This window comes from Brienomyrus brachyistius, unplaced genomic scaffold (assembly GCF_023856365.1).
Source record: "Brienomyrus brachyistius isolate T26 unplaced genomic scaffold, BBRACH_0.4 scaffold100, whole genome shotgun sequence".
Taxonomy (NCBI): Eukaryota; Metazoa; Chordata; class Actinopteri; order Osteoglossiformes; family Mormyridae; genus Brienomyrus; species Brienomyrus brachyistius.
In genome coordinates, this window is record NW_026042375.1 from 379,756 (window position 1) to 400,709 (window position 20,954).

The following is a 20,954-nucleotide window of genomic DNA, read 5'->3' on the forward strand; positions in this document are numbered from 1 at the left end:
CACTGAGGCAATGCGATGTCGTTTTACTGAAAACTTCCTTTTATTGAAATAACACACCTTTACAGGTTTATGCAGGGGCGCCGCTAGCAATTTTGGGCCCTATGACAAAATATGAGGTTGGGCCCCCCTACCACACCCATTCAGATCTCTGGGGGCCCCTAAAGGGCGTGGGCCCTTAGAATTGTCCCAACTTTCCCCCCCTTAGCGGCGCCCCTGGGTTTATGACGCACTCTTTCTGGTGTATTTTCGCCATCGCTATTTTGATTAAGCTAATTTAATCAACATGAACTCAGAAAGTCTGATAGCATCACAAAACACAATATCTCTACCGCACCGTCAATACATTAAATATTACAGTCTTACGCCTGTGGTCATAAATGACGTACAGAGGTAAAAGAACAACCTGGAATAAAACAGCACGTCTCTAAAGCTTCAGCTAAACAGGGCACCTTGATGCATGGCTGCTGATTCAGATGGTCAAGTCCCTTGAAGGATATTTGAAATTTCCACCTTGCATTCAATTACAAAGCAGGACTCTTATTGAACATGCTGTCCAGGAGATTGAGGGTTATTGCAGAAGCAGGGGCCAGTGAGCACTCGATTCTCCAGGCAAAATGAATCCCCTGTTGGCAGCTTTAAGACCCAACTGGGAACATGAACTACAGTCAAGCAATAAAGGGCCATTGTGTAGGTTAAATGGATAGAACCATCAATGCTTATAAGAGTGTTCTGGAAAAATGCTGATGTCATTTCTTTGGGAGGGAGGTCAGTGGTTTGAAGAGAAGGTTGAGGGTGAGACAGTAATATTTAGACATTTAACCCAAATATATTTTATTAAAGAAATTACGGAGGCATATGTCTCTGAACACTGTGACCTAATCTCGTGCCGCCCATTTGACCTCTCCTTGCGACTTCCAGAACGTTCTTCCATCATCTGCGGACCTTTCTCCATGATGACCCACAATCCTGTGTGCAGTCAGACCTCTGGACCTTTGTTCATCACTCCCAAGCTGCAGAAATGGCAGGGATACACAGCACTAAAGAATCTCCCCCAAATGAACAAGGTTGAAATTTCAGATGAACAATGGATGCAACAGGTCTAGCAATCGACTTTGCTCCGAGACCAACAACATGAACAACTGATTCAAGATAACAAACGACGACAGGGATAACACTACTTTGCTTCTTCCGCCATCCTCTGGGTTTTTCCCTCGCGGACCTTTCCATGTATCTCTGTAAACGTGTGGCCCAGGCCTGCAGTATGCAGAACTTGACCTTCTCACATCTCCTTATGATATATTGCTACATCTGCTGTTTTGTGAATGCAGCTATATAAAAATCAAACTGAGAAAATAAACTGGAGTGAGAGAAAGGTTCCTTTATGCTTTTCTGTGTTTCCGCCCACATATTCGAAAAACAAACTCATTCTCCGAGCAGTTCCCTTCCGAAGCACAGGTTCTATAAAACAAAAGGTGATTGTCGGGAGGCTGCGCTGGCAGACGGCAGTGCCGGCCCCGTTGACACCGTACCTCTCAATGATGCTGTTGTTGTGCTGTAACTCCAGTGCCACCAACTGCATCTCGTCCTTCAGCTGGTTCATCCTACGACAGGAGGGAGACTCTCAGCTCCGTGACAAGCCTCGCAAATGGAACGGTGCAGCAAAATGAGCGAGAGACTGCCCAGTTTGTCCATGAAGGGTTAGGTTTGCATTTGGAAAATCTTGACGTTGACGTTATGTTGTGTTGGTCAGTCGCCTCACATAAGGGGGTGATGTGTGGTTCAGCAGGTTAGAATGCTGGGATCATCGGAAGGTTTCTGGTTCAAATACCGAAATCTGCATGGTGATTTCAGCTTTTGACCCTTGGACAAGAACCTTGACCTCCCATTGCTCCAGGGACTGTCTGACCCTGCGTTCTCAATCATACATCACTTTGGATAATAGTGTCTACTAAATAAATTAAATCTACAACCTATTACTCTTAATACATGACTTAATTAGGACCGTTAACCCATTTCACCCTTTGGGTTGTACGACGCCCCTAATTCCCTTCGTGGTCGCTGCGCTTAGGGACACCCAGCTGACCGCCGTCCTGCCCACCTCCGGATCATGTGATCCTTGTCCCGCGGACAGTCTGAGGGCTCTGTCACCGCCTGCATCTGCTGTAGCCGGAGCAGGGCTCTGTCCAGGACCTGGGAGCAATAAAGCACAGGATCTGCTACTAAAACGTCATTTTCACAGATGTTAGTTTCAGCAATTCCTCTCTCTGTGAAAACTCACGAAAACAAACAAAGCTTTTGGTCAGTATCATGGCAAGAGAGATGAGATGCTGTTTTTCAAGGTCGTGGCAAGTAACTGCATGTCCGTTGTCCTTTTAATTAGGTGTGTTTTTCACGTTCCTTAAACAGGCAGGATCCCGGCATCAGGTCCCCAAACGTAAACAGACATGAGTAATCTTTATGGGCCTGATTATCTGGCCGACTCGGCCTCGGCAAATCAACACCAAGGAGGGCTACTGAATGCCTAGCTAGGTCTCTCCATTTGCCTCCCACCAAAACACACCCAGCGGCAGCTTTTACTACTACTCAAACCATGCATTTGTCTAGGGCCCCTGAGGCCACCTGTTGGCCATAACCAGTCATTACACTAAATATCACAGAAACAAGTGCCTTATTTAGGAGACGCTGAAGCAGTGTGTCCTGCTAACCTGATCTTCTGACTGTATTTGCCAGCAATTAATTTTTGAAACATCTATGGAGAGCGCAAATGGAGACCCCTGAAACCATAAAGAAACATATTCAGGGCTGGAGGTAGCTCACCTTGCTTTGGCACTGTTCACACACTTGTAGGTCCTCCATGATCTGAATGAAGCAAACGCCATAGTCCTTTAGGTGCAGCTGGATCTCGTGGAGCTCGCTGCAGAATGGGAACGGCCACACAATGGTGCACTGGTCATTAATTTGACAAATAAGGAAATCCCACACCACAAACCGGCTGGCAGGAGGTTCAACGGCGCTCACCTGGTCCAGGCTCCAGCTAAGGCCAGGACATCATGGTATTTCTGCGAGCAGACATCCCGGAAGAGAGACTTCACCTTCTTGATATTGTTGGACAAGTTTATCCTGCGAACAGAACCACGCGAGAAACAAGCCGGCGATTTTGAAAAGCAATCATGCGAACACATCAGCTACTGGCTTTTAAAAACACTACGTCCAAGCCTTACTTCTCAAATTTGTGAATCTGTTCGTCATTGTAGTTCAGCTCTGTACGGGAAAAGAAAATGAAGCACAAGTTCTTTGCTGTTTTGCTATACATTTATGTTCGGAAAAGTTTGAAAAGAGCTTATCTCAGGAGGGTAAAATTTACTGCCCTCTGGCATTACGTGCTGACACACGCGCTTTGCGCTCCAGGGCGCCGGCCTGAAATTCTCATTTTCCTACTATCAGATAATGCAGGCAGTAGCTGCACTGCTTTCCTGGCATAATGGCTGCAGTAAATCCAGTGGTGTGATCGTCTAATCTCCCCCTGGCAGGCTTCGCTGCAGAGCAGGGTCTCATTTCAATTAAAAGCCATCCTCTAAGGAGAGAAAATGCACCGTGGAGTAGGTACACTTACTGCCTACAGCTCTGTCCTTCCTGTACTGCTGGTGCACCTGCGTGATCTTCTCCAGCAAGACCTCCATCTTCTGTATGCTGAAGCAAACAGAGAGGGTCAGAGATTAATTGTTAGGAATCTTCTGAAGCACCCCAGCTCTCCACTGCCAGGCCTTAACAACACAACCACATGCTGCAGCGATAACACCGATAGGCTTTGTGTTTGACGCCCAGAAGGAGTATTCTTGTTGAGCCCTAGGGGGCACTGTTTAGACAAAATTGCTCCATAAATACCTATCAATATATATGTAAATTCATTAAATATCCAGATGGGGAAAATGGCAAAATACTTCTGTCTCACAAGTCAGACAAGAAAACAAAAAACAGGATCCATCCATCCATCCATCCCACTGCTAATCTTGGACAGACACACAGAGGACCTGTAGCCTATCCCAGGCAGTGTAGAGCAGCAGAATATACACTGCATGGTATGGCAGCTAAAGCAACACATCACTGCTCGAAATACACACTGGAAATGTGCTAACAGATCCATCTCAGAAACACTTCCTTGTGCAGTGCATCCATTCAACTGCCCCGCTGACCTTTAACCCCTGTACAGCCCATTCAGATTGGCCACGGCCTGCTGACACACATGCCTTACCTTTTGTCTTCGGCCAGTGTCTCCATGCGCTTCGCCAGCTGCACGTGCAGGTGGTCCAGCTTGGTGTGAAAGTCCCGGATGCTATTGCAGTACACGGGAAGGTCCTCCTGTATCTGAAGAACCAGGGCCACCGGATCAGTACCAGCTCCATCCCGGCACATCCCCCTACCCCGGGAGGAGCATATGACCCATCCCTCCGAGCGCTGGACTCCCGGTGTATATGACAAGGAGAGCAGCGTGTAATCACCAGTTTTAGCTTCTTCCTGTTGTCCATAAGGTCTGGCAGGTCCCCATGAGACTGGCCCCTGAAAGGAGAGGATGTGGGACAGTTTTATCTCTGCCATCCAACTGGTGGGAATTCCTCTGTCTGGCACGGGTGAAACCATACTGCTTATGCTGAGGGGGTCAAGGCTTCGCGTTTGCCAGAGGCTGAAAGACACCTGCCGAAATGCCGCATCATAAGGGCTCCAGGAGCATCACTTAATGCTTGGGGGGGTCCGCCTTGATATATTTTGTTGACGTGGGAATGGGGAGTTTTCTATTAATAGTTGTGTGATTGGCCCCTCAACAAAATAAAAATTTGCCAGCTGGGAGAGGATGGGGAACGCCGATGGCTTCAACAATGACCATGATACGGATTTATCCAACCCCACTATCATACTATCCGAGAAAATAGGTCAGGTGAATAGCTGAGTATGTTAGGCATTAGTGTTCTTGGGTGGAAGGTTGTGGGTTCAAATCTCATGGCCACCGCAGTGATTATATCAACACAAGGTCCTGGCTGACCCAGTTCCCACTGCCTAAGCTTTTGTGCACCGCTTTGGACTTTAAGTGATTATCATGTGCGCTTAAACGGTATTATTCTGAACAGGAATGGCACAAGTAGAGGGTCGCACTAAAGAGAGCAGCTACAGAATCATCGCATGTTTTGGTGCAGGTTTGTTATATGCAGCTTACAACAGCAAGCTGCAATGGCCCAACTGATACAAGTGACCTCCTTCCCCATCTGAAGGAATGTCCCCGTTCACAGTTTGCCGGGGTCTTGCAAACCAAGGGCCACCCGCCACCAGTTAATCCATCGCACTCACAACTTGGACAGCTTGTCCTCCACCTGCAGACAGGAGACCAGCTTCATGTTGACGATGCTGATCTTGTGCAGCGTGCTGTTGCATTCTGTAAGGACCATCTCGCTGGAAATGGGCACACAAACCAGGCAGTCAAAACGGGGCCTTTCTTCCCACTGGCACAGAGTTGGCACTGCAGCAGGTGGGGAACCTGCCAGGCCTTTGGTTAAATGCTAACAAAGCTAGTTTGTGCTCTCATGCGACACTGATCAGCCTACAATTCTAGAGCTGTAGGGAGAGCAGTAAACATTCAAGGCAGTATTACTGTAGCCATGAGCAATAAATTAATCTCAACTGCTTTAACAAAAAAAAAAACACAAAGCTCTACAAAAAACTAAAAAACGAAACCATTAACTCTAGACATCCCATCTGGAAATAAGCACATGATACGGACAATGTTAAATTTTGTATTTTACATGCCAGTGATAATTTGCAGCAAAAGCAGAAGGTGAACGATCCTAGGAATCAGGATCTGTCTACCCTAAGAACAGACCATAATTGATGTTACCTGGGTGACAGGGAGTTACCCTGGCAACACGCACTTCCTAGGTGTTTCATTAAAACATCATCACCCTCTTCTTGTACTCCCATACTCACAAGTAGCAATAGAATCCCTGTAGAATCAGCTCCTGACACTTCTGTAACGAGTGGCCTATCCTTAAATACTGGTGGATGATACCCAGGACGGCCTAGAAGTGAGACCACGTGATCAACAGTCGGTTCTGAAATAAGTCACAAGGGACTCTTGATTGTCCAAAACTAGTTCCTGAGAACCAGGCTTCCCTTCACCAGTTTGCCCTACCTGATATCTCCTTGGCCAATCATATACTAAATGAAATGGTGCTCTTTACAATCTGAAAAACCAGACTCGGCTTCCTCTGATACGGATCACAACGTAACGCGTGCTCTGGCTCGGCGATGGCCTACCTTCGAAAAGCTGGAGTCGGCTATGACGTCGAACTTCGCAGGCATGCTCGGCATGTCAGCTGCAGGCAGAAGAAAGGAATACAAATCAAGGAACTTAGGCGTGCAGCTGTGATCGTTTTACGGGCTGCCTGGTGGCCCCCTCTGCTCCTAAGCACGTTGTCCATACAGCCATTAAGCTTCCCCAAGCCTATCCACCTGACCGTAGTCTTAGCCAAGCCCAGCATTCCAGCTTAGTCTCTTCATCTCAAAATTTTTTTTCTTACAGTAAACATGGGCAAGTGTTGGTCTTACGCTCTTTGTGGGTCAGTCCCACTATCTTCTCCGGCCGGCGGCTGAATAGGAAGATGGGCCGATCTGTTGTGGTCGGCGGGAAGTTGACCACCTTCATGGAGGGTTCCAGAATGAGGCTGTGTCCTTGGAAGAGGTATTGCTGGAACTCAGGGCTAATCTTGGTCTGCCGCTGCACCTCCTCAAAAAAGATGGAAGCCCTGGAATGAGGCGACAGAAGGAAGGTGACTAGATGAATGGATCCAGAAGACAAACCTGGTTATTATGTTACAGCTCATTCTGGAGCACTGTTGCTTTGCTGCTCATACGTTTTAGTGCAGTGCCCTTGGAGGCCCTCAGACAGGCCACATTACTGAAGGACTCTGCTCTGGTCTCACCTCCTAATGCTTATGCCGAGAGACAACTGCCAGCCTGAACCCTGGAGGCTCTGTCCGGAGACACCACAACCCTCACGGACCTCCCCCTCCCCCAGACCCCTCACTGTTCCAAACACACTGTGAATACCCCCCTCCCCTTATAACTAAGCAGGTTCCCTGGTTCCTTCCTACATTTGATCCTGCAGGTACACAGATTCATTTTACAGAGATGTGTACATAAATTCCTGTCACACCGCATGAACACAGATTCATGTGACACTGCATGTACACAGATTTATGTGACACTGCATGTACACAGATTCATTTCACAGAGATGTGTACAGATGCATGTGACACTGTATGTACACAGGTTTATGTGACACTGCATGTACACAGATTCATTTTACAGAGATGTGTACAGATTCATGTGACACTGCATGTACACAGATTTATGTGACACTGCATGTACACAGATTCATTTCACAGAGATGTGTACAGATTCATGTGACACTGCATGTACACAGATTTATGTGACACTGCATGTACACAGATTCATTTTACAGAGATGTGTACAGATTCATGTGACACTGCATGTACACAGATTCATTTCACAGAGATGTGTACAGATTCATGTGACACTGCATGTACACAGATTCATATGATGCTGCATGTACACAGATTCATTTCACAGAGATGTGTACAGATTCATGTGACACTGCATGTACACAGATTCATTTCACAGAGATGTGTACAGATTCATGTGACACTGCATGTACACAGATTCATATGATGCTGCATGTACACAGATTCATTTCACAGAGATGTGTACAGATTCATGTGACACTGCATGTACACAGATTTATGTGACACTGCATGTACACAGATTCATTTTACAGAGATGTGTACAGATTCATGTGACACTGCATGTACACAGATTCATATGATGCTGCATGTACACAGATTCATTTCACAGAGATGTGTACAGATTCATGTGACACTGCATGCACACACATTCATTTCACAGAGATGTGTACATATTCATGTGACACTGCATGTACACAGATTCATGTCACACTGCATGTACACAGATTCACTCTACTGCTAAAGAGGAACACTTTTATACTATTATACTTATGTACATTGTGATCCATTTATATTTTATATATTGTTAATAGCCATATACTCTCACCTAGAGATATTTATTTGCTTTTCCTCATACAGTCTCATTCAGATACATAGATGGTACAACAAAAAAAAATACATGTAGACCAGGATATAAATGACAATACTATTACATTTCTATATCATAATGTGAAAAATCCAAAGGTGACATTACAATAGCACTACACTGCACACTGCAGGTCTGAAGATATAATATGAAATATAAAACTCAATGTAATTCGATTGTGTCATGATTTTTAATAATCTATGAGGACCTTTAATGACAAAACGATTGATTTCTACTGCAATTTACAACACTGCAATCTATTACGGCATCGACAAAAATAACAACGCCATGGAAGATCACACTCAGTGTTTACTCCATTAAAAGTTGGTGAAGCGTTTATGTGCACATTAAATTCTGAAAAGTCAATAACGGAAAAAGGCAAACACTGCACTTTCAGCCCTGACGATGTCTGAGCCAGGAACAGGTTGTGCTGCAGTGACTGTACCTTCCATACATAGCTACAAGGGTAATATTCCCTAGCATAACCACAATCTCTCACTCATTTAATAAGTAAATTGTACACATTCACTTTTGTGATGCGTCCCTGGTCCCTAACAGTGGCCGCGTCTGTCTCTATGGGGGATGTAGCTCAGTGGTAGAGCACATGCTGTGCATGCATGACATTCTGGGTTTAATTCCCAGCATCCTCACTCTAACCACTCAGCAAACTGTCTGATATACTGTCTGTCTCGCTTGTACATCTCTTTTGGGGGTGATATGTGGGTCATCAGGTGTGCCTGTAATTGGAAGTTTGCTGGATCACATCCCATGGTCAGCAGAGTGATGTCACAATTGGTCACGTGAGTAAGGCTCACCCCCCCTCCCCCCCATTGCTCCAGGGAGTATCCAACCCCAGTTTCTCAATCATACGTTATTATGGATAAAAGAGGATGCTAAATAAACACTGAACAAACCACACTTTTGCTCCCTCCCAGTTTCCAAATCACTTGTACCTGGTATATGGTGCTCCTGGTTGCTTGTTTGTTTGGTTCAAGTGTACTGGGAGCCGGGAGAGAGAAAAAATGTGGAGAATCACGGGGTCCCTGAGGACTGGACTGAGAAATAGTGCTGTGAGGCAGAGGTAGGTCATGGGCCTGGACTCACGTGTTGTAGAAGTGGATGTAGATGCGAAGCATGGTGGCTTGCTGAAGGGAGAAGACATGGACGGGCACGCGGTGGAGGATGCCCGTGGTCTCCGCGAAGAACTGGTCAAAGCCCCAGCATTTATCCTGGTTGGCTTCCAGAATGTTAGCAAGTACTGGGACCAGCTGGGCCTTGAGGCCCCTGGAGAGCCAAAGAAGGAGGAGGGGGGGGTCACTGAAGTTGGACAGTAAGAGGCTAAGGGAGAGAAGAATGTCTGGGGGGAGGTGGGCACTCACTCAGAGAGCTGGCAACAGGATGGCAACTGGTAGCTCCACTCGATGGGACCGTCTTTCACCCTCTGTACCCCAGCAATGGCCCCCGTCGGCTTCTCAGTGGTAATCTTGTACCTAAAGGGCATGAAACAGAGTACACCTTCTGCTGCCTCAGGCCAGCCACCATCGACTACGCTGACATGGATTACGGATGCTTTCAGCTAAAAGTAGTCCTTGATGTGGGGGAAAAACCAGGCGCCAGAACTGCCCTCGTTATTCAGCGCCGGCACTCTGAAGAAACAAACGAAGAGCTGCCGCTACCATGTATCGACGGGTACAGGCCCCACCTCATGCGCTGACTATAAGCAAAACGCTTTCCAATATACAGCAGGATTCTGGGAAACCGAACAAGGTTTTATCAGCAGGAGCCAGGTAGTTGTTGAAGAGATCTGAGCACTCTGGTAAAGACGGGATGAATGCCAGTAGGGGGTGCTGGGAGGAGGACCCAGGAGCAGCCTACATGATCTGTTTGTTGCTGCGTGGGCCCCCAAAGGGCACGAAGGGCAGGCTGCCGGTGGCCGCGTGGTAGAAGGTGACCCCGATGCTCCAGAGGTCCACGGTGACGCCGTAAGCCTTCTGCTGGGGCTTCCTCAGGACGGCTCGCTCGTACATGTCAGGGTGCTGCAGACACAGGCAGGGAAGTAGGAACTCTCCTCAGCTCTCTGTTCTCCTCACTCTTCGAAGGAAAAGCACCCAAGAACATTCCGCAGAAAATGTCACTGTTTGGTGAACTGTGAATACTAGGGTTGTTGTATTGCTGTACTGCATTTTCACTTTCACAAAGCAAGAATTTCCCAGAAATGGAGAATTGGAGCCTGTCCCAGGAATCTCTAAAATTGCCCAGAGTGTATGATTGACTGTGCATGTGTTGCCTTGTGAAGGACCCATCCAAGGAATCCCCCAGGCTAGTGCCCTATGCTGCCTGGGATCGGCTCTCATCCAGCCCCTACCCAGGCTAAGTGGTTAGATGATGGACAGATTAATTAAGAACCTGAAAATGTTTCACAGTATCACTTTACTTTAGGGGGCACAAATACACACTGCTCTTACTTGTGTATTAATTAACCACAAAAGTCTTCATTACATACTGGTCTCATGTTAATCCATCATTAATGAATCACGATGCATCTTTTATCCCAAGCAGTTACTGTATGTGTCACCATACCTGTTAATTCTGTGAACCCTAGTAAAGGAACTCCTGAAGGAACAAGCAATGAATAATACATGTGAAATACTGATCTCATGTTTGTCCATCATTAATGAATCATGGCACCTCTTGTATCTCAAGGAGCTACTGTATTTGTTCATGATTTGTACTTCAGCAGTAACTGAATTAATACTATCTGTGTTTTTAAACAATGATATAAAACCAAACTCGCGATCTGAATGATACGGCCTGCATAGGTCATGACGACAGCCTCGGTCGCACAAGACAGCACCCTCTTTCCCAGCCTTCAGAGCGCCGCGACCTCTGACCTCCCTCACCAAGTACTCTTCCGTGCCGTAGATGGAGAGGAACTTCTCATCATCCTCCAGCTCACGGGCGGCGCCGAAGTCTGTCAGCTTGTAGACAGAGCGGCCATCGTCACCCACCAGACGCATGATGTTGCCCGGCTTGATGTCCCGGTGGACCACGCCGTTCTCCCGCAGGTGGTTCATGCCATGAACTGCACGGGACACGACAAGTACAAGTGGCACCACACACCTTATACCACACGTTCACTTTGGGGATCAGTGAAGTATTCTCCCCTATGATTGGGTGGAGTTGGGCACAAATCCTACATAAGATAAGATAAGATAAAGATAAAGATAAAGATAAGACAACGATAAGGATAAGATAAAGATAACGATGATAACGAAAAGATAACGATAAGATAACAATAAGATAACGATAAGATAACGATAATCCTTTATTATTAGTCCCACAAGTGGGAAATTTGCATTGTTACGACAGAAAGTGGACAGTACAAGAGAGTACAAGCAGCAAAAATGAAAAACAATAGGATAAAAACTATACATGTACAGAGTGGATATATAAATATAAATATATGCACAACACTGTGGAATTGCACTCAAAGAAATATTGCATTACATTCTATTACTTAAAGAGCTTTAATGTTTTAGCTCATGAAATCATTCACAGATTATGGGCTGATGTGTTGCTCTGTGGGTTTCGGGTCTGTCTGTCTCCAGGAGACTCAAATCCCAAGGCCAGATGAGCAGTCATGTCACCAGCGGGCCTTTGAGCAAAGGCCTGCAACCCCAACCACAGCAGGGATGCTAGATGCTGCCTGACACTGATCTCTGATCCCAGGCTCTCCTTACTTATGAGAGACTGTCACTCTGTCTATGGTTCCCACAGCCATCCTGCTCCAGCCTGCATCTAGGAATCTGTTTTTGCTGATTAAAAAAAATGCTGTTTTCTCTGAGAAGTGCAATTAAAGAGAATGTACTTTATTGATCCCTGGAAAGAATTCTTTCATACAAAGCTGTTTTATAAAGGACTTAATGAAACTAACAGCCACAACCCTGTATTGGATAAGTGAATAGAAGATGGATGGATGGATGGATGGATGGATGGATGGATGGATGGATGGATGGATGGATTCTACAAAAGCTGTTACATACCAACACACTGCAGCATGATGAGGAATTCTGACTCGGGCAGCCCGAAGCCATTCACCGGTTCCTCTAGTAGGCTGAGCAGACTGCCCCCAGAGCAGAACTCCATCACCAGCACCTTCTGCTTGGCGTTATGGTGCATCTGACGCACGGGAGATAAGAGCAGATAAAAGCCAGATTCCACATGGGCCACCTGACCAGCCAGCAGATGTTTTTACCCAAACTGCTTCACGGCTTTTGCATTCCACACTTCACCAGAACTCCGAGCTGCATATGTTACCATGGTGATCCATGTTCAGCACCTTTTCCAAGGAGAAAAGCAGCAAGGTCACCACTTGGACTCTGACTCTGAGTGCGTAACCCCTTGCAGAACTAAATCTGGACTTTATGGAGCTTTGACTAAACAAAGACAAGGGAGCGCAAGGTTCCACCTGCTTTTGCAAATGCAAAGAGCAGTAAAAGCCAGAGCAGCTTGTAGCTGAGAAGTGAATACAATCACTCAGGGTTCGTACACCACCTCCCAGTAAGACACTCACCAAGCCTGGCAAGCGAGGTCTTCAAAAGAGACTGACATATAGGAAAATATTTCCAAAGAACATGCTTAGGTGGTGCAATGCCACCACCCAAGAGTAAAACCTCTTCATGCAACTGCAGTCCAGACACTCCATATATTCACTTCTATATTCATTCATGGGTATTAGCTTTGGTTAGGGGAACACAGAGCCACTGCGTCTGGACACACCACCATCTTGGGTAATTCACGGCTATTAGCTTTGGTTAGGGGAACACAGAGCCACTGCGTCTGGACACACCACCATCTTGGGTAATTCACGGCTATTAGCTTTGGTTAGGGGAACACAGAGCCACTGCGTCTGGACACACCGCCATCTTGGCTCATTCACGGCTATTAGCTTTGGTTAGGGGAACACAGAGCCACTGCGTCTGGACACACCGCCATCTTGGCTCATTCACGGCTATTAGCTTTGGTTAGGGGAACACAGAGCCAATGTGTCTGGATATGCCATCATCTTGGCTCATTGTCAGGAGATACATCACCTGCAGTTAAGACTAAGTAATCCATCTGAAGCTAAGCAGGTTTGGGCCTGGCCAGCACTTGGATGGCAGACCAACTAGGAAAGCATGGTTGCTGGCGGCAGAGATGCTGGTGTGGCCAACATGGGAGCTTATCCTGTGAAGATCCCAGTGCAGTGATGGGGACACTGTGGTAAAAGTGGCACTCGAAATGTAAAACCAAGGTCCAGACTTTCTGAGATCATAAATGATCCCTGGACATGTTGATAAAGAACAGGGGTGGTACCCTGACACCCAGGCTAAACCGCCTGTTGTGGCCCTTTCAGGTCTGGCCTCCCAATCTTCCCCCACAGGCGAATTCTCTGTGGCCCTTTCACCACCAGATAGGTTTACGTGATTAAAATGGTTCCCCACTGGTTCTGTCTTGAAAAGTGTTATACAAGTGTTAATTTCAACCGTATATACTGTGACAATACTGTTTACAAAACTGCTAAATTGAATATATGATCGCACTACTGCACGTTAGTTTACTCTTCAACTATATACATTATTTATATATAATGAGTGACATTTCCAGAGAAAGCACACAAGATTTGAATGTGCATTTTCAATAACAATATAGCTATTATATTCTATAGCTAAGAAGCAAAACCATTGCATTTCTGGCAGGAGAGGCAGTAGCACCCATGCTGTCCATGATATTGAAACACCAGAAAGCAACACGCTTGCGCCAGTCTACTGGAGCGGCACGCAGTTGCTGCGGCCTACCTCCTCCACTGCGAAGAGTTTGACGATGTTGACGTGGTTGAGCTTCCTCAGCATGTCAAACTCGCGCATCTGCACCTCGTATGGCCGGCTGTAGCTCACATTGTTGAAGACCTTCACTGCGACCAGCTCCCCCGTTTTCTGAGGAACAAGGGACAGAGAGGACTGGCTGAGTTACTGAAATCAAGGGCAAAGTGATGGAATCGGCAGTGGACACAGTGTACTCCCGCATTTGGAGTGCTGTACCTTACTGCGGGCCTTGTACACACTGGCCGTTGCTCCTTGTCCCAGGATGTCCTCCACAGACCAGAGGTAGTTAACTGTACTCTCCAGCATTTCAGCACTGCATAAAAGAGCTACAGTGAGAACATATGGTGAAAACCAACATTAACAAAAGAATGAACACATAATGGAGACATCATTCCCATATGCAAATAAACAGTTAGCACTAGTTTTGCTGCGGTATAAATTGTATGGTATATGACTTGGCATCAAATTAAAGGTATTGGCCAATTTTATACAGTTTCATACACACATAAACAAACATAACAATTAGCCCCTGGCATCTGAATCTCTTAGCAGTTAAAAATCCACAAGATGCTTGAAGTGACGAAAAACAGGTGCCAAACCTCCCCTAATGAGAGGTACTGATGTGATATTGCGTACTGCTGAGTTGGACAGGGCCAGTACAATCATAACACTACCATCCATCCATCCATTTTCCAAACCGCTTATCCTATTGGGTCGCGGGGGGGTCCGGAGCCTATCCCGGAAGCAATGGGCACGAGGCAGGGAACAACCCAGGATGGGGGGCCAGCCCATCGCAGGGCACACTCACACACCATTCACTCACACATGCACACCTATGGACAATTTAGCGACTCCAATTAGCCTCAGCATGTTTTTGGACTGTGGGGGGGAAACCAGAGTACCCGGAGGAAACCCCATGACGACATGGGGAGAACATGCAAACTCCACACACGTGACCCAGGCGGAGACTCGAACCTGGGTCTCAGAGGTGTGAGGCAACAGTGCTAACCACTGCACCACCATGCCGCCCCCTCATAACACTACATTTTACATAAATCGTTTTTCCACCTAATGTCTCTTCCACCTGTCTAATATTAACATCAGGGTGAATAATTTCTGTAAATTGTTCATATACATTTTTAAGTGTTTAAAACAAGGTGTACTTTTGATACACCGGTCCTCGTGCATGTGCCAGGTCCCATAGTTACAATGTAAACAAACCCGTAATGCTATAAAGTGAATTTTTTTGTTGCATTATTCAGTAATTTTGCTATTAGTTGACGAACCCTTCTTTGAAAATCAGTCACAAGTGTTTGATTGTAATATTCTTCAAGGATATTATAGGTCAGAGTAAACTTTTTTTTAATGTAAATCATGTTTGCATTTTCTTGCGTTTATTAACTGAACACACGAGCTATGTATTTTCGCTGGTCTTTGAAGCGTTTTCAGCGTGGCTACGGCTGTAGCACCGTGTTACAGCTGCTCACACCCGAACAGCGAGCACAATCACCTGGATTTCACCTTAATACTGCTGCCTTTCACTACACGTCGCCTTTAGATGAACCATTATGACAACGCGCGTTTCTGCCGAGTAAGATCGAAGTTCTGCTCATAAGGAAAGCAGGTTCATAAAGTGGGGAAACGTTAAAAAAAATACTTGTATCTATATATTCCGAGCGGAGCTGCGGATCTTGTTCAAAATCCAGCATGTTGCAGCTGTCCCAGTGTAACCAGGCAGATACCCTACCGGTCCACGTCAAGCAGTCCTACATCCTACAATCGTAACTGAGCAAGTATTGTTTATAGTAAACTACGCAACAAATATATTTAACTCCTTAGCATTGCTACATATTTACTCCAGCAAGGGAACTATTGCGCTCTATATAATATATAGCCCAAGTTTAAACACTTTGAGTTTAGATAGGAGCACTTACCTTTACACGCTGTTAAAAAAAACTAACGCTTCTCTGCTCGCCTCTGTCCTTCTTCAGAAAGTTAAGTCTACATGCAGGTCAGAGGAAACTGACTAATTCCTGCCAGACAAATAAGTGAGATCTTAAAAGGCGCTAATCCGCCATCGGTGACGCAGATGGCATAAATATATTTCCCATCTTCATCTTATTTACTGTAGCCGCAAAACATGGCAGCAAAGACGAAACATTGTCTTAATTCGGGGTTTTTTTTTTACGAGGAAGTAAAGGTGTGGCAATATTTTGCTTTTCGGATTTCCTGGATGTTCACATAATATCATTTTACACTTCATATCTGCCTGCTCATTTTTACAGCTGCAGTGTAAGTTTACTATTATTATATTCCGTCGTATTACCGTTCAGTCGTTTAAATCTGGTTTCATTAGTAAGTTGTACTGAAAGGTACATGATGGTTTTTAAAGTAGATCGACAGTTAGGCCTAGTAATATTTACTATAGTGTCTCTATTCAACCTTAGATTCGGCATGCATTTTTTGCCACGTGACCGTGATCTAAATTGCGTAATAAATTAAATTATGTTGCCAATGCAAGGTGATCCAATGCAAAAACAGAATGATAATGGTTCTTGTGTATACGCTTAAAATGGTAATATTTAGAGTACGCTGCCACTACGCATGACTGGTGTGTATTATATGAAAAAAAGTAAATATCCTGCTTTGTTTCCGTTAAGCCTCCTTGCTTTACAGAAATAGTGAAATCAGCCGAGATTTTAAAGACAATGACCCGTCAACATAACGGGATATGATTTAGTGGAACACATTCTGGATGTTGTGTATGGTTACGATGTGGGCTAACGACCGTAAGGGTGTCACTTTGGTGTCACAGGGAGCTGCAATAAAGGGCAGTGGGCTTTAAAGACAGAAAAAGCACAACAAAGTTTCATTCGGATCACGAGTGTCCTGGATCAACCAAAATGATTGAAAAGCTACACTGACTTTGTTGTTAACACAGAAAGCTCTTAAAAACCTAGCAACATTTTTACTGAGGACCTATAGTGCTTCACATGATCCAGTTTGGTGCACAATGGTGTGGTGTGACGTCACACGATCACACTTGCGGGGCAGCTGCACGAAGCCCCAGATCTGGCGCGTGATCGGCGTTTGATACGTGATCACCAGATGAACTTCCGGCTGACAGGGGTGTCAAACAGGCGAATGCGCAATGCACTGGCTATATATTCAATGTGTACTTTCAGGAAGAGATCGATCAATCGAGAACGAACATGTTTTTCTTTAAACCGGGGGTAAATTAAATACATCTCGATTAAAAGACTAGTTTAAGATTTTTGGAGTATTCCAAAGTCCACATACAGCCTGTCGGAAATTTACTGGTGTTTTCCAATACTAGGCCTATTATTACTATTATGTTAACAAATGAATCGTGGTTTAAACCTACTGATTTGGTCTGTCCAAGTAAATTTGTTAGTAAAATAAATCTGTCCAAGTAAATAAATTTGTTAATCACAAATGATTTCTATAATGATTATCTGTGACAATGCTTACCGGTGAACACGCACACTGCTACAAGGCAATCAGGAGGTGCATTGAAGGCGATCTTTGAGAAAGGATTACATCCAGGCACAAAGTTTCAGGCATAAACTTTAGGTATACGTATATATACACACGCAAGCTCACTCGTCATCTCATCATCCACCCTTTCTTTACTTCCTGCTCCTGAGCTAAACAAGATTTTAAACTTTGAAAGTCAGGGACCGACAGCTGAAGCAACTTTCGGTTTTCGTTACGGACTTCCTACTTCAGCAAGTCAGATTTTTTTTAAAGAGAAATGCAAAGCATCACTCACTATAATGCATAACCAAGACATCCCGCGGATATAGGACGTCAAGTATGACATAAGAATCCAGCAGTGGAACCTAAAGTTAAAATGTGCATGATTATTTATTTGCCTAGAGAACTTAGAAATAGGTTTATTACATCATTGATGTCACCCCACTCATTTAGGGGGAAACACGATTATTGGAGGGGGATTGTATTAGCCGGTTTTGATTTATTGAGGGGGTTACGGTCCCCCGTCCTCCCTGTAATTTATTTCCATGCCTGTAGCGCCACCTCGCAGTACCACGTTAGGTGTGCAGACCGTAAATACAGAGCCGAGTCATTCACCTTGTGTGGGAGTTTGTCCTGGGGAGGGTCGTCTTCACCTAACATAAATAAGCGACTGCCAACAGGGTGTTGTCCGGCCACTGAGAACTTTATTTATTCCCGGACGAAATTCTGGTGCATACAGCAGTAATGTATGTAAAGCGCAGACAAACCTACAGCATAAAATAAGACAATGTGCAAAGACGGCATTCTGTGTATAGTGCGAATGAACTGTTACAATAAATCCTCCGAGGTTCTGCTGTCACACCACACTCTCAGATAAAAGGGTAAAAATGTGTACCCTTTTAAGGTACAGCAATGTACTCTGAGGAACATCTCAAAGGTACAAACACCATGTCCCCCAAAGCCCATTTCTGTACCTTAAAAGGTACATTTACCTACAGCTAAGGGTACAATTGGCAGACCCTTGAGGGTACAGCTCAATGGCAGGTGAGGGTACAAATTTTACCATTTTTTCAGGTCTATATGAGTGCAGGTCAAATAACACTATCATCAAAAAAGCACAACAGCTGATCGACACTGCTACGTAGAGATTTTAGGTTATCTTTATGGGTATTAAAATGAGATAATGTCTGATATGCTTGGAGGTGTTTCAGTGTTTTGGGGTAGGGTTGAAATGACTTCCTCGCTAATTGAGCGGCTATCGCTGTTATTTATAATGCTGAGTTGTTGACATATGCGAATTTATATAGACCCCCTCACTTCAGATGTCGATCTGCAATAACAATCCATGTTTTAGTATGAAATACAGTCCTCATTTATCATTTAATGTGATGATGAAGACGGAAACGCATGTGAAAAAAACAACTCGGGGATAAAAACAGGCTTTAAAAATTAGCGACCTATATAGCGGGTTAGCTATGTAATAAAACGGATAACAAAACGCGGATTAACTTTGCGGCTCATTTACTTTTAGGAAAGATGCCGCCGTCTTTTTATTTTAAAATTCCGATTAATCGCTTTGTCTCCATGGACTATTTTTGCTTTGCAGATGGCGAACTTAAAATGACCTACTTGTGAGCTGCTCATGATTTGGACAAGTTAAGGATAACGCTTGAGCGTACTTAAGGAGGCCAGAAGCTTCCACTGGCTGCAAAGCGGCTTTGTCCAAGCTCCATGTGGGCGCGGAAAGGTGCCCCCTGTTGGTCACTAATGGGAACGCCAGCGTTCTCTCACTTTCCCAGTGTTAAGTATTACACGCCGGTTTTATTTCTATGGACATGGCAAGAGGAAGAAATTCCACAGATATGCAGATTTGTATATTTCTTAGATCAACAAATATACGCTATTCCCAAAGCACGAACCACTTATAAGTGCGAAGTTTCCCTCTAACCTGATTCCATGGTGCCATTTCATTTAAGGCACAGTGGTCTAAACCTGGGGTGGGTGGGCACACGCCTCCCCCAGTATTTCATTTGGATTCATTCATCCCCTCAATAAACAGACCTTTATATTTAAATCATTAAGTTGTGTCCCCCATAGTCTCAAACTTGGTCCTGAGTTATTTACTTAAGTGCTTGTTCATCACCTGTTTACTAACTGCAGACTAAACTAACATAACTTACCAATACTAAACCCAGCGAATGTAAACAATGAAGATGTAACTGTGTTCTGGCCATGTTGTTTAACTATAAATAAAAGATACTTTTTCAAAAATCTGACTTACAAAAGAGTGTTTAAAATAGGTTTTAAAAAAATGAAATTGACTGTGTGCATGGGTCTCGTGCTGTGACTCGGACCGCAGAGCAGTTTACGGCGACGGGCGCCCCCAGGATTCCCACACGCACCTGCATCAGTGCCACTGCGTAACGGCTCCCACAGTGAGACACACACTTCCTCGTTTCTCTCCCCTCCCCCCCGCTTCTAGCCAGCTAACGCATCTTCTTTGTCAGCTGCCTCTAAAAAAATCCCCCAAAATCAGGCTCCCAACCACGAGGTCTTTCAGGAAGCATGGGGATTCCCAGTATCATCATCTCCTCCTGCGTTCCCAGAAAGTGCAGGCAGAATTTCAGGCATCATGGCCATTGTGGAGCAATCAGATTTTTCCAGATAAGTGCTGCGGCAGACAGCGGGGTGGGGAGGACGGTGGGGGCGATGTTTACTATCAGCCTGGTCCAAAGAAGAGCGACGCACTGGGGTCAAGATGATATGAGCAGCTGGAAGAGGCACCGATCCCAAGACCTACCGCTGGAGACCAGGCCTTTAAGGTCGTTAAGGGAACATTAACGTTTAACGATGCGAGCTGGACCACGACTGGAATGACGGAGCCACACTGACCCAGAAACCTCTATAGCAAGCAATGTTTAATTAAAAAAAAAAGTTTACTACAAGAACTACACGTAGAATTATATAAGGTCTATTTGAGTAAACTACTATTGCTATTACTGTACAATATTGTACCAAAAAAGTACCTCTGTCATGTACAACATTGTATATACATAGTACATTTGAACACAGGTTTTTCAGATCATACTGAGACATTTGGATGGACAACTATAAATATATTTGACATGACAGTCTTTTTTTAGGTTCAGTTTCGTTTTCAAAGACAAGAAATACATACTTAATAGTCATGACTTAAAAAAATAGTCCCCGTTCGTCCCTTTAACAAGCACACAATGGCAATGTCAAGTGCATCAATGGATTTGACTTGATTCCTGAAGGGAAACATGAAGAGAATTAGGCTTAAAAAAAATCACCTGCACAGTCTTAAGAAAACCCAGACCTACCAAGCTTCCCCCATAAGCTCCTACTGTATAATGCATGTTAATGCTGCTGCCCCCCCCCCCCCCAATACCCCCC

The 20,954-nt window shown here is 45.0% G+C and overlaps 1 protein-coding gene and 1 non-coding gene across 5 annotated transcripts; one reads left to right on the top strand and one right to left on the bottom strand.

Annotated features, from left to right (window-relative positions):
* Positions 1 to 18: 18 nt before the first annotated feature.
* On the bottom strand, positions 19 to 17,782 carry ikbke (inhibitor of nuclear factor kappa B kinase subunit epsilon). 4 transcript variants are annotated; one of them, XM_049004275.1, is made up of 21 exons: positions 17,532 to 17,782; positions 14,256 to 14,352; positions 14,013 to 14,150; positions 12,219 to 12,354; positions 11,076 to 11,257; positions 10,051 to 10,211; positions 9,555 to 9,665; positions 9,280 to 9,459; positions 6,595 to 6,791; positions 6,304 to 6,362; positions 5,974 to 6,065; positions 5,341 to 5,442; positions 4,500 to 4,557; positions 4,253 to 4,365; positions 3,614 to 3,690; positions 3,222 to 3,261; positions 3,019 to 3,120; positions 2,818 to 2,914; positions 2,099 to 2,190; positions 1,530 to 1,601; positions 19 to 1,010 (listed from the first exon to the last, which is right to left on the bottom strand). In XM_049004275.1, the coding sequence occupies exons 2-21, from the start codon at positions 14,343 to 14,345 to the stop codon at positions 977 to 979; spliced, it is 2,133 nt and encodes a 710-aa protein (XP_048860232.1). In that variant the 5' UTR covers positions 14,346 to 14,352; positions 17,532 to 17,782; the 3' UTR covers positions 19 to 976. The 4 variants fall into 4 exon arrangements, with proteins under 4 accessions (XP_048860232.1, XP_048860230.1, XP_048860233.1 ...); XM_049004273.1 differs by having other exon boundaries at positions 14,256 to 14,365; XM_049004276.1 differs by lacking the exon at positions 17,532 to 17,782 and adding an exon at positions 15,974 to 16,191.
* On the top strand, positions 8,754 to 8,825 carry trnaa-ugc (transfer RNA alanine (anticodon UGC)). Its single transcript has one exon. It is a non-coding gene; the product is annotated as a tRNA-Ala (tRNA).
* Positions 17,783 to 20,954: the final 3,172 nt, after the last annotated feature.

Excerpts from the sequence above, each read along its gene's own strand:
- ikbke (XM_049004275.1), bottom strand. The coding sequence starts at position 14,345 with ATGCTGGAGAGTACAGTTAACTACCTCTGGTCTGTGGAGGACATCCTG. Across the intron at positions 3,691-4,252 it reads ACACTGGCCGAAGACAAAAG|CATACAGAAGATGGAGGTCT; the intron begins GTAAGGCATGTG and ends TGTTTGCTTCAG. Across the intron at positions 3,262-3,613 it reads GAAGGACAGAGCTGTAGGCA|AGCTGAACTACAATGACGAA; the intron begins GTAAGTGTACCT and ends TTTCCCGTACAG.